Raw genomic sequence first — 13,018 nt, forward strand, 5'->3', positions numbered from 1 at the left:
CGCACAGGGCATGACCCTCAATATCATGGTTGACTCGAATGTCCTGTCGTATCCTGTGCTTGTCCTCATGAAGGAGTAGGGTGCGATCGTCGGGCGAGGCGAAGGCAGCCCTTAGCCGTCGGGCAAGGTGGAGTCTAGCCCTCGGGGGTCAGGCGAGGCGGAGCCCGCCCTTGGACGTCGGGCGAGGAGAAGCTGGCCCTCGGGGTCGGGCGAGCCGGAGCCCACCCCTCGGGGGTCGGGCGAGGCGGAGCCTGCTCTCGGACGTCGGGCGAGACGGAGCTAGCCCTTAGTCGTTAGGCGAGGCAGAACCAATCTTCCGTCGTTCGGGCAAGAAGCGTAGTAGCGCTCTTTGTCTGACCGGAAGCGTCAACATTCGATGGTCATTAATCCCACCTCATTGGGTACCCTGATATTAGGACCCCGACACATAGCTACACATCAATACTACTAATCCCTACTTACTGGACACCTCTACAGAAACAACACACCCCTGCTGAAAACAGCTAGGCAACCATACATACAATACAAAAAAGAAAAGCCAGACCATCGGATTTACTCATTTACAACCTCATAAGATGATCCATGTCTTACGAGTAGGAGCGCCGCATTGGGAGCTCCAAAAAACGAAATTTAAATTTTAAGTAGCTGACTACAAGTTCAGATGGGCGAATATGGCCGGCACCAAGTCAACCACGGACCACGCGAGGCCGGAGTACTGAACGAACCTGATGCCTGTGTCCACGTCGTACGCCTTCTGGGGGAAGTGGGAGAACAGCCGCTGGAGGTACCCGGCAACCTGCTTGTTCTTGCTGCTGCTGTCAACTTTCAGGGCAGGGACGTAGCAAGACGACACAATGGGGATGCCCAGGGTGCTGCACATAACGGGCAGCAGCCACTTGGAGAGGGCTTTGCTGCAGAATTTCACGACCAGGATGGTTGGGATCCCAACGAGGACGCGACCGGCGAATGTGAGGAGGGGCAACTGAGCGCTGAAGATGAGGGGGGCATCAGGGGTGTGGAAGTGGAAGTAGGTTTGTTGGATGCCGTACACCTGAATCACGTTCGTCAGAAAGAAATGTCAGAAAAATCTCGGGTAGACCATATGATTCAGAACAGAGAATAGGATGTGCTGATACATGAAGAAACCAAAACACAGGCGAGAGGCCTAAAGTTTGTTTTTTGAATTGTAAACATAGAATACCAAGAAAGTGCACTAGCAAATCATCAGTACAAAACTAATTCTGTAATAACACAGAATTTACTTGGGGCAGTATGTTTAGTCAATTACCAACTTCATGCCTTCCATCATAAAATGGATACTAGAGAATATTATAATCAGATGGTTATGCAAAGAGAACCAACGAGAATCCTGCCATTATATTTTTTAATCGTAAACTAGCTTGATTTTCTAGTCTAAGGTTAGGACAGAAGAATGTATCAATAATATCTTCAGTTTGACCAGAATCAAGTATGGCGTGAGCAAGTTTTGATTAAGCAATGTTAGTCAGAAACAGAGCTCTTACAATTCCGAAAGCGACTCCGTTGAATGCTGCGTGGTAATCAAAGCTAGGAGTAGGGAATTCTGGCTTCGGATATGCAAAGCACATCAATAGAGAAAGGCCTGCCCAGAAGGTTGCAACTGCAAGTGCAAAGCGGGAAAGCTGTTAGGATACTTTTCAACTTTCAACGCCACACCTTACGTGCCTCCAAAATTTGCAGCACGCAAGCACTGAGGTGTATGGATGTACCATTTTTCCCAGAGACAATGAAGGCATCAACATGGTCATCGACGACCAACCAGAATGCAAGGATGACAATACCAAAACCAATTCCAGCAACAACATCGGTCAAGCTGTGCATACCCAAATATATTCTCGCTGCCAATTTAAGGTAAACCAAATCGTCAGTATATTTCAGTAACTCGAGAAAAAACAGTTGCCTTAAGAACTCTTGACTCACCAATGGCAACTAGCGTAACAAGTACGAAAGCTAGAGATAAACCCGCAGCAACTATAACACTGCCATGTTCTCCATATGTGAGGACATAATGTAATAAATATCTGCATTGATCAGAAGCAGCATTAGCCAACAATTCCTTTCAAACTTCCCCTATCGAAATAAGAGCAGGAACATACCCCATCAAACAAACAATGTTGAGAGCATGCGATGATGGCAGCCCATATTCCATGGCATTTTCCTTCTCATCTTCTGTAGCTGTCACTCTTCTAACAGGAGGAGAGCATGGCCGAGGGGCTGACACCATATCCTGCATTCAGAATCATCAAGAGTGTCAGCGATTAAACTAAAGCCTATCCTTTCAATTGTATTATGAACAGATGACAAACCTTGACAGAGTTGCCGAGGTAATCACAGAAAGCCATGAGGAGGGTCATCTGCCTAGCCAGCTTGCCGTGTCCACTCTACAATATATATATATTGTTTAAGAATTCAGAATCAAACAGAATTATTACAGAAAATAAAGAAAGCAAGGCAATCAAATCAGTGGGCCACGAGACAGAAGACATACCCAGAAGAGGAGAGGGAGGAATCCCGTGTAGAAGGGCACGGAGACAACGCATGACAGCACAGAGAAGAAATTGTCCAACAACTTGTGCTCCAACAACCTCTGCATTGATTCAACACTTGAGAAACACCGAAGATACGAAAATCTAAAACTAAGATACCACAGTTTTTACAAGACAACCTTGTTTACTGCCTAATTGCCAATCCGTTCAATTTAGAGTAAGAGAATGAACTGGAGCCAAGTTCATCTTAAATTAATCAACGAGTTAATTCTACCGGCCCTTGCTACAAAGTTGCAGATCCTATAGTAGACATAAAGGACGCGACGGCCAAGCAAAAAGGTAGCATCAAGCGTACAAATTCAACAATCCTAAAGAGAAGCAGCGTAATGCAGCTAATTTGTTCGTCGGAGAAATTAGAATTTAGAAATGAGTAGAAATTACGTGACCATAGAGGAGGAGAGATGACGCGGAGGGGATCGGACCTGGAACCTGAGGATGGCCGCCGTCTCGGCGTGCACCCGGCGCGTGACCCACGGCTGGACGAGCGCGCGCGTCCGGCGCGTGAGGTCGTAGAAGGAGGCCGCCCACACCCACCCGGCCAGCGCCGCCAGCGCCGCCGCCTGCCACCTGGTCAGGCCCGCACCCGAGCCCGCGCCCAAACCCACGACCGCCGCCGCCTCCATGTCCAATTCCAAACGCCGCCGCCTGGCTCCTCTCGGTCCGGGGCACAGGGACAGGATCTCCGAGCCGCAGAGAGTGGAGGGGCTCGCTGGGACCGCAGCGCTGGCGGGCGGACTCTTGTAGCGGGGAGGCGCAGCCCGAGGCGGACGGGGTCGTCTGGATCGCGGGGGGAGGTGCCGAGGACGAGGAGGAGGTGGTGGCGTTGGCCCGTTTCGTTGTGCCGGCCGCCCCCCGCTCTGGACCGCGGCTCTCGGTCTCGGTGGACTTTTTTTTTAAATGCCATGTGGCACACTTTATTGATTTGTAAACATTGTTACATCATTTATCAGTTCTTTTCTTTCTTTCTTTTTTGTTTCGTGGTAGTTTCGGTTTGCTTTATTTTTTTTGGGGCGGACTGGGGATTTGACGCGGACTTTAGAAGGTTCTGATTGTTTCGTCTAATCAGCTTATAAAAATTTTTGTTTCGTTTATTAATCTTGACTAGACTAGAGTGGTGTTCCACACGTTTATTTTTTTTTGAAAAAACACACACGCTTGTGTTTCGTTCAGCGTTGGAGTGCGAAATTTTCGTTTCCACAATTGGCAAGAATTAACTGTTCCATGTGAATTTGTTGCACTTTAAAACTTGCATCTATATTACTGTATTTTCTTTTTTTTTTAAAGAAAGAGATATGCTTTTTCAGGGGAAAAAAATGTATACACCCATCTACAAATGTAAGGCATTCTGGGTTTCGAAATTTAGCCATAAATGTAAGAACTTTTTTTTTTGTCTAATTCATCTAAATAGGTTGGATTTAACATTATCATCTATGGTCCCAGTTACCTAAACAGGCATAATTCAATCACATCTTTGTACAATTTAGATGCTTGATTGAGGGGTTTATAAGTCCTTTTCCCTTTCTAATTCATCTTTAGTGTAGTGACGTTTAGTGACGTTTCAAGGACCAAACAAGGCAGGTCAGCACAACAGTGTAAAGGCTGCTGTCTTTACTTCCCATACCAATGCCAAGTGCCCAAGTGCCAACCAAGAAACTTCCCAGCACAAGTTAGACTACTTTTCCTCTCTGTATGCAGTAAAAAATGAGGACGGACGGGTGCAGGTACGATACGAATATACTGCTATATACTCCCGTATCTATGAGACTTGTGTGAGTGCCTCGGAACATTCTATTCTTTCGGCCTCTTAGTTTGTTGTTTCACTCAGGGCGTATCAGTCAGTTAATAGTATTTTTTTCTCACAATAAATCAGTACTAGCCAAACTTATTAAACCCTTCGACGAACATACCGTTTTTTTTTCTTCACCATATCGCTTGCAGTGTGGGTGCATGATGCAATAAGATAATAGCTATATTAGCTGGCAATCGGAGTGTCAGCACTCAGCAAGCACATTGGAATTGGATTTGCGTACGTTGAACAGATTCACTGGATTCAGCCAAATGGACTCGTCAGACTTTGAACTCTCGGCTTTAGCCAAATGGACTCGTCAGACTTTGAACTCTCGGCTTTGTTACTGATAATACTAGCGGAACAATTTGCCAAACCAGACAATTCGGCCGGTACATCAACATCATCATAGTCCATAGATTCATACGTTTTCAGTTTCACATACGTATATATTCATATAGTGCACCGTAGCATATGTAAAGCGTGGTTGTCCTGGCTGTTATGTACATATATATACAAGGAAAAAACATGAAAAAGAAAATAGTGTGCATCATCTTGAATAATCTTTACTCCTTCGTCTCTGACGTGCGGTGCGGAAGAATTTCTGGCTCGTCCTGCTCTTCCTGTCAAGTGAGGGTGTGTTTAGGGCCTGTTTAGATTCCAAAAAATTTTGCGCAGTATCTGTCACATCGAATCTTGCGGCACATGCATGAAGTACTAAATGTAGACGAAAAAAAACTAATTGCACAGTTGGGTGAGAAATCGCGAGACGAAACTTTTGAACCTAATTAGTCCATAATTAGACATTAATTGCCAAATACAAAATTTTTTGGATCTAAACGGGGCCTTAGTTGGGGAGGTGAAAATTTTTGGGTGTCACATCGGATGTGTCGGAAGGATATCGGAAGGGGGTTTTGGATACTAATAAAAAAGCAAATTACAGAACCCATCAGGAAACTGCGAGACAAATCTAATGATACTAATTAATCGATTATTAGCACATGTGGGTTACTGTAGTACTTAAGGCTTTTCAGGGACTAATTAGGCTTAAAAGATTCGTCTCGCGATTTTGCTAAGAATTATGCAATTAATTTTTTTTCGTCTACATTTAATACTTTATGCATGTGTCCAAATATACTCTTTTACTATAGGAGTTAAATTTTTTTAAAAACTAAGCAGGGCCTGAGCTTCGCACCAGTCAATTTGGCCGTCTGCTAGTACAAATTGTTCCAGGCGTGGCGAGCATAAAGTCAGGATTGGCCTGCTGTCCTGTGCTATGTGAGCACGGCCGTCTGCTAGTATTTGAGAGCACAGACTTATTTTTCCAAACGTGACAGCGTGACTTGCTTGGCCATTTGTGTGTTAAGTTTGCTTGACTTGAGTCACGAGAATAATTGGGCGTGCAGAGACTTATTATACAAATTATTAATGGCAGATTCTTATTTTTTAGTACTCGACCCTTTTTTCCCCGTTCTTTGTCTCATGAATAGTGTGTGTGTATATATATATATATATATATATATATATATATATATATATATAGAGAGAGAGAGAGAGAGAGAGAGAGAGAGAGAGAGAGAGATTCGCAGGAAATCGTGTATGCGAATGTACGATAGGATTGGACGTTATGGATTTATGACGAGGTTCGTGGATGCAAATGTGCATTTCTTTGTACAGTAGAAGAGTATACCTGCTAGTAATACTTTATTGCAGGAAAGATTGGGCGTTATGAATTTGTGATGATGTAAGGGATGCAAATGCCATTTTTTTTTGTACATAGGAGTACATTGCAGGACTAGAGGTCTAGAGAAGAAATTGCCCGCGTACCTTCATTCAAACACAATAATTCCATTCAGACAAATTCTTAGCATCTCGAAGAGTCACAGTATAAGCAGGGACCAAGATTTTCTTTAACCTCTTATTATCAAAAGAGTAATTGCAGGATAAGTACGGGAAGTAAATACGTAAATAAGAATGCATTTTTCCTTTTCTCAAGAGAAGCAAAAACTCTTTTAACAACATCACACTATGTGTTTGAACATCACTAGTTAGTGGAGAAAAATACTGATCAAAACATTGCATACCAATTATGGGAATCTCTATGAACATTACGAGGTTGTTGTCATTGGTTGGCTAGCTGCCTGGCCCACCCAACGCTACCTAGAGCCAGGATGGTTGCCTGGCTGACAAGCTGCCCGTCAGGGCTCAGTACAAACAAGGCCTACAGGCTTACAGTTGTTTAATAGTCCCTTAAACCTAGATCTTCCAAGACAATAAATTTATCAACCTAGCTTATCAGTCTTGGTACAATATTTTTCTCTCACAACAAATCAGCGAACGATATTTTTTAGCCTGACTTTTCAGCGAAGCGAACAGAAACAACTTTGAGTTGTTTCTTGGACACGTCATGCATGTTCTGATAAACATTTGTTTAGAGAAGAAGAGCTCGCAACAGCTCTGCATTCCAAATCCAACCACTCCTCTCAGAAGTCACAAACGAGGCTATCTAGTGATAGATGTTCAAACAGTATGATACGACGAGCCACTGACTTTCACTTGCCTCTCAAGAAAAAAATTGCAGTAAATTATCATGCATGCACCCGGTTTATCCATCAACGCTATCATTTGACACACACAACCCCAGTGCAACATCTGGGTTCTTTGAATTTTTGTCTTTCTAATGATCAAATAAAATGTATTGCCCTTTACAAACGTTCTCTGGACTATGGTTCCCTTTTCAAAAGGACAACGAGCCTATAAGGCTTGAAGTTTTATAAAAAAAAGGGGAAAATTTCGTAGGATCATCTTGATATGCTTTGAGAATATAATACAACACAACATATCAACAATGAACATGCGGTAAACGACGCCTCCTTTATTCAAGCAGTGGATTATTGCGACACATGAGAAGTCCTCCGTTGAAAGAAGGCAGAACAATCTCAAAGGTCATAGCTTGCTGCGATTTGAGAGTTCCTGCGCTAGTTGATCCCTCAGAACCCTTCTCAGCAGCTTGTTCGAAGCTGTTCTTGGGAACTCAGGAACGACTTTGACATAGCTCACCTGTAAGATCAATTGACGATTCCAGTGATTTTAGTGTACACATGTTTATCAGATCATTCGACCTCAATGGCAGAAAGGGGAAGATCTTATTATACCTTGAAGAGAGGATTGAGGTTCTTCTGAATGGCTGTCTGAAACTTCCTCTTGAGAAGATTCACGTCATACTGGGCCGATCTATCTTTTAGCACTGCTAAGATAGCTAGATGTTCTGGCCCCCCACCAGAAGGTTTGATGCTAACTGCTGCTGTTTCTAGCAGACACTCGTCAGCTCTGTTGCATACCCGTTCTATCTCAACTGAACTGGTCTGCATATGCAGGTGATAAAAGTTATGGTTTCCTTCATGTAACACAAGGATGATAGCAAATGATTAAACACTTTGAAAAGAGGGGCATTCAACCTTAATTCCTCCAAGGTTCATGGTGTCATCCGCCCTTCCCTGTACAATATAGTACCCACCTACTGTCCTCTGGATTACATCTCCATGTCGTCTGAGTTGCTATAACACAATTGGAAAGTAAAGATTACTCACCAGTTTGTTTTATAACTTATACCTTCTAATAGAATGTCACTGCATTCAGTACTCCAATTTTGTACAGCAAACAATTATACACGCGAACAATGCAGATATTGTATATGTTCTGTGAAAGAAAATTCATGACAGACTATAGCATATACTAGATAGCCAAGCAGTGACATATCCACACAGTTTATGTAATAAAATCAAATAGGAAACACTTACTTACTAAATAAATATACAAACAAGAAGATATGCAAGTCCATACCCTTCCTTTATAAATGGGCATTCCACCAAAGTAAACCTTGTCATGATCAGCATTGAGAAGCCGATCACTAGCACCAAAATACAAAGGGAAGAGCCCCACTTCTCCAGTGCAAGGTACATCATCAGGCTATCATAGCAAACTTAGCTGGTTATGCCTCGAATGCATTAAACAAAATGGAAATTTTAAGGGACAATACTTACATACGGAGTTCCCTGTTCATCAAGTATGACAAACCCAGTGGACATTGATGCGCCACTAAAAGCTCCAAAGACCTGCGGTCGCAAAAGACTCCCTTGAATGTATGAGGATGCCAACTCTGTGCCCCCACAGCACTCAACAATGGGCTTGTATGAGGCACGTGAAGTTAGCCACAGATTGTCATCAATATCAGAAGCCTCCCCTGTTGTGCCCAGTACTCTGCAAGAATAATACTGTAGCTGTCCTTCTACCAGGTTGTGATGAAGATGGATACATTCTGATAGGTGCCACTCACCTGATTTTGGTCCAGTCAAGCCCTTCAGCACAGTTCCCAGCTTTCCATGACTTCACCAAGCTAGGCACACTTCCTAATACAGTCACACCAGCATCCTGCAAAATATTTTGGAGGAATGCATTGCTCAGCATAAAAGGACTTCATCATATAACACTGAAGAAAAATGATTTTTCAAGCATGCCAAGTGTTTTCTTTGAAGATTATAATAGTGTGTCAAGGTTTGAGGTTGGGTAGTTATTCAGCAGAGGTATGCTAGAGCTATCAACAGACAAATGTGAAGTAAGATGTGTCCATGCTATGTGCAAGGTGACTAATGGAACATAACATACTGAAGCTCAAAACTTACAGAACTACAATATATGCAAGTGGCAAGGGTGGATCCTTTTGGCAGCTGAAAAGCAGATGATGGTGCACGTTATGCCAAACACACCTGTACAAATTTGCAGAAATCGCGTCCAAGTGGAGATCCATGATATAAAGCCAAAGTTGCCCCAGTTAGAAAGCATGAGTATATGATTATTGGTCCCATAACCCAGCCCAGATTAGTCGGCCAGCAACCTATGTCACATGGACGAACATCCAAATGCGCCCAGGTATCAGATGCACATCTTATGGGAGAAAGTTGTGTCCACGGTATTGCTTTTGGCTCCCCTTCACAAGAAAAAAATGGAACAGAAATTAACAAATGTGAACCTCAAATATAGGGCAAGCGGAAATGGGAAAAGGAAGAGGGTTCTAGGACATACCAGTTGTTCCTGAAGAAAATAGTATATTAGTTAGTGCATCCACAGATTGATAAACTGGAGAATAAGAAGATGACCTGCAAATCCAATAGATATATGTACCTTATATGAAGAAATTGCCTTTCTTTTGCAATGAAGGTGTGCTCAATTTTATGAAAGAAGAATTTCAGAATCACCAAAGCTCAAATTTCCATCTATTCATGTGCGACAAAGAGACAAAACTTGAGCACCTACCTTCCAGCAGCACGAGAAAGAAAATCTTTCCAGGACATATCACCATTCCTTAGCATAATTCCAAGAGAGTCTCCAATCGCAGGAATCACAACAGCTTTAGATGAAGTCCCTTGTACGACACGGCTGAAGAATAGAATTATTATGAACTGCTCAGATGTGTGGTGATGGTTAGTATGTACAAGTATTTTAGTTCAGTTAAAGATAAGGTATATATAAAGCTGTCCAACTAATCTAAGCAGATGGTTTCATAGGACTAGATCTTATTTAACTGCAAACTGTAAAAATTACATATTAGGTACAAAACTGTACAATAAATAACAAACTCTCATTTTTTTAAAATGAAAAGATTAATTTTACCAGAGCGTGAATTTGAACTAACTGATCAGTCATACCTGTAAAGTGGAACTTTCTTCCCTCCTCTAACAATGAAATCCTGAAGTTTGTGTAATTCAGAATGAGCCCACAGATAGCACTAAACAGATGTACCATGAAAGGCTTCCTTAATCTCTCACCTGGGTAAAAATTGCTTTTGCTTTTGAGACACCCATACGACTACCAATCTCCTGAGGCGCAAAACTATCTGCTATAGATACAACAACAAAGCCACCAAGGATGATTGCCAAATATATGATGACTGCATTGCATGTCATAGGCATGTCTATTGCAATCCGGTCGCCCTTCTCAAACATGGCATCTAAGGCATGTGCAACAGTTCTGATAAAAGGGCATAGCAACATAGAAAGCCACCATGAATAATAATTTACAGAAAGAAAAAGATACACTTCAACTCTTTGTTTGGAAATGACAAACACACATCACTTGAGTGCGAAGCTCCTTCAGTGACATATGGTTCACTGGATAATCATCAAGGCCTTCATCCCTCCAGATGATAGCTGTACTGTCATCTGTCCTCTTCAGGGAAGGACAAGGCAGCAGACAACATTCAGCAATGTTGAGCACTGCACCTTGAAACCATGTCCCCCCTTTCTTTGATCTATCTGATGTACTTAGAATTGATCTTGGTTCTTGTTTAAAATTGACTGCGAGTTGCTTTAGCACCATTGACCAGTAGGCCTAAAAAGGGAATCACATAGGAAAGTAGGATCACACTTTATGATGACAAATCGTGAAAAAAGACAGAAATTCTGAAGTGTTCTTTTTTGGCGTTTTACTTGTACATATTTGAGTGATTTAGAGTAACTGACCTCTTGGTTCTCTACGGAAAACCTGTAAAAGTGGCTAAGACTTGATATAGGGTCCTTGTATGATGATCCTAACAGCTTTGGTCCATTTGCTTCCATCAATCTCCCCAGGTTTGTTTGCTTACAGTCAATTCTGCGAGAATCGAAACACTTATGCCACTAATTACATACAGCATACTCGATATTAGATACAGCAAAAGCATCGACAGCCTAGCTAGCTGCTTTACTGCTGGTTGGCACTGCTTGAGATTTGCAATGCTGCATGTCATATTCACATCACACAATAGTCAAGCTGAGCAAACTTGGCAAACAGATGGGTGCAAGCTAAGCTACTAGAAATCAAGCTGCCTTGTTCACGTCCCAAAATCACTAGGAGCGCGACCGGCGATCGACTTACGGCGACGGGAACCAGTACGGCGGCGGGCCCCGGGCGTCGCGGTCCCACCCGGCGTAGGCGGAGTAGTAGACGAGCTGGTGGAGCGCATGCGGGTGCTCCGGCCGCAGCACCCCCGCCGCGGCCACCGCCGCCCACACGGCGTCCCGCGTGGCTCCCGAGCCCGCGGCGGAGCGGAGCGAGGCGAGGAACGCGGCCGCGTCGGCTGCGGCGAGCCCCGCGGCCTCCACGTCGCCCGGCTGGATCTCCCACACGCTCCCCCTCGCGCTCGCCGCCATGATGGCCGCCCGCGCTCGCGGCTAGCGATCGCCTTTCACTTGCTCGCTCGCTCGAGCTCTTCGGCCGGCCTGCCGCCTGCAGTGTCCGTTTGACCGTTTCTGTGCGTGCCTGCCGTGCGGAAGCTGAGCAGTCGCGGGCTCGCGGCAGGTGGGGTTCTTTTCGATCGAGTAGGTAGGAGGTGTGGTCTGGGATATGACCTCCGGCGCCAGCACGTGCGGCCGAGTGCCGTTTGCCGTTTGGTTGAGCTCGCGTGCTGATGTGACTATGGCGCCACTCGATGCATAAAATAAGTTGGTAACGGCTAGAAAAAAAACTTTAGATAATCCAAACAACGTAGATTATAGTTTAACTAGCCACCGCAGCCGCGTTTCCATATGGGTGATGTGCTTGGTATAAAAAAATTCTTGAGAAATATAATTCATATGTATAATATATTTTCTTATTGTGTTGCTATGAAAGATTGGTTTATTTGGTACATTAAATGAGAAAATATGGGAATAAAATATAACGTGACTTTTTTCATTACAGTGTTCTAAACGATCATAGAGGTTGGTTGTCATTACATGGTGTTTATTGTAGGCCAGCAAATCAATAATATGTTAGTGGAAAGAAGTATTTGATGGAGTTGGACTCAAGCAACTAACACACTTAGATTCAAAGCACAACATTGGCTAGGATTACATTATAGGTGGAAAGAGCAAAAACTACCACACAAGTACGTATCCTAACGCGATGGTTTACAAAAAAGTGAATTAGGATCCACTCCCCTTAGGCGAAACTACAACACATTTCGTAAATCTACAATTACACAAAAGATTACACGACATCGAACACTAAATTGCACCAGAATTTAAAGTTACATGGTTAAGAGCAACCTAGTACAACCAAGGCTTACTCCAAAAGTCGGGATAGATGAGGGCAACGGAGAAACAACAAGATAATGATTATCCAAAATATGGCGTATGACCAACAGATCCAGAAACAGGAGACTAAGAAGTCAAACATCGTGAACCCTAAGACCAAACTAATCAACGGTAGACATGAACTTCTATGGCAGAACCTCCTAAGTTATAGGGCCCACATGCATCTGTCGCTGTTCGATGACCTTTGACATTTATGCATACGTTTCCAATAACTTAAAAAGACTGTCGGGTATCCTCGGAGAACCCCGAATCATCCATGATTTCCGAGCAAGATCACGTTACAGAGTCATTGCAGTATTACAACATTTATTCAAAATCAACACCAGAGTAAAATCAGCGGAAGTCTTACGGTAACATAGTTTACAAACTAGTTGTTTCAAACCTTACAAACTAAGTTCGATAATTATTACAAACTATAGTAGTAGTGGAGTGGCATAATAATATAATACAAAACGCACAATGAGACTGCCCTGCCCAAGGGCCACACATTTACTTCTCATCGTCATCACAAGGTACAACTGTCATGCAGCATGATC

At 43.4% G+C, this 13,018-nt stretch overlaps 2 protein-coding genes across 2 annotated transcripts; both read right to left on the reverse strand.

The window, feature by feature from the left end:
- Window positions 1-527: 527 nt before the first annotated feature.
- On the reverse strand, window positions 528-3,496 carry LOC136537856 (lipid phosphate phosphatase delta-like). The gene is made up of 8 exons (XM_066529829.1): window positions 3,008-3,496; window positions 2,528-2,626; window positions 2,346-2,420; window positions 2,136-2,266; window positions 1,960-2,060; window positions 1,749-1,877; window positions 1,524-1,639; window positions 528-1,051 (listed from the first exon to the last, which is right to left on the reverse strand). Exons 1-8 carry the CDS (start codon window positions 3,206-3,208, stop codon window positions 650-652), a joined length of 1,254 nt encoding a protein of 417 aa, XP_066385926.1. The 5' UTR covers window positions 3,209-3,496; the 3' UTR covers window positions 528-649.
- A 3,465-nt stretch (window positions 3,497-6,961) lies between these two features.
- LOC136537857 (probable CoA ligase CCL12) lies at window positions 6,962-11,721 on the reverse strand. The gene is made up of 14 exons (XM_066529830.1): window positions 11,284-11,721; window positions 10,890-11,019; window positions 10,499-10,758; window positions 10,197-10,398; window positions 10,077-10,117; window positions 9,685-9,807; window positions 9,454-9,527; window positions 9,138-9,358; window positions 8,708-8,802; window positions 8,415-8,631; window positions 8,215-8,340; window positions 7,830-7,928; window positions 7,527-7,736; window positions 6,962-7,431 (listed from the first exon to the last, which is right to left on the reverse strand). The coding sequence occupies exons 1-14, from the start codon at window positions 11,556-11,558 to the stop codon at window positions 7,318-7,320; spliced, it is 2,187 nt and encodes a 728-aa protein (XP_066385927.1). The 5' UTR covers window positions 11,559-11,721; the 3' UTR covers window positions 6,962-7,317.
- Window positions 11,722-13,018: the final 1,297 nt, after the last annotated feature.

Source organism: Miscanthus floridulus, chromosome 2, assembly GCF_019320115.1.
Source record: "Miscanthus floridulus cultivar M001 chromosome 2, ASM1932011v1, whole genome shotgun sequence".
Taxonomy (NCBI): Eukaryota; Viridiplantae; Streptophyta; class Magnoliopsida; order Poales; family Poaceae; genus Miscanthus; species Miscanthus floridulus.

What these genes read in the sequence shown, in the direction of transcription:
- LOC136537857 (XM_066529830.1), bottom strand. Translation starts at nt 11,558, where the DNA reads ATGGCGGCGAGCGCGAGGGGGAGCGTGTGGGAGATCCAGCCGGGCGAC. An exon ending in ATTTTCTTCAGGAACAACTG is followed by an intron (nt 9,359 to 9,453) that starts GTATGTCCTAGA and finishes TTTCTTGTGAAG; the next exon opens with GGGAGCCAAAAGCAATACCG. An exon ending in TGAACCTTGGAGGAATTAAG is followed by an intron (nt 7,737 to 7,829) that starts GTTGAATGCCCC and finishes CTGCATATGCAG; the next exon opens with ACCAGTTCAGTTGAGATAGA.
- LOC136537856 (XM_066529829.1), bottom strand. Translation starts at nt 3,208, where the DNA reads ATGGAGGCGGCGGCGGTCGTGGGTTTGGGCGCGGGCTCGGGTGCGGGC. An exon ending in AACATTGTTTGTTTGATGGG is followed by an intron (nt 2,061 to 2,135) that starts GTATGTTCCTGC and finishes TGATCAATGCAG; the next exon opens with ATATTTATTACATTATGTCC. An exon ending in CATTGTCTCTGGGAAAAATG is followed by an intron (nt 1,640 to 1,748) that starts GTACATCCATAC and finishes TTGCACTTGCAG; the next exon opens with TTGCAACCTTCTGGGCAGGC.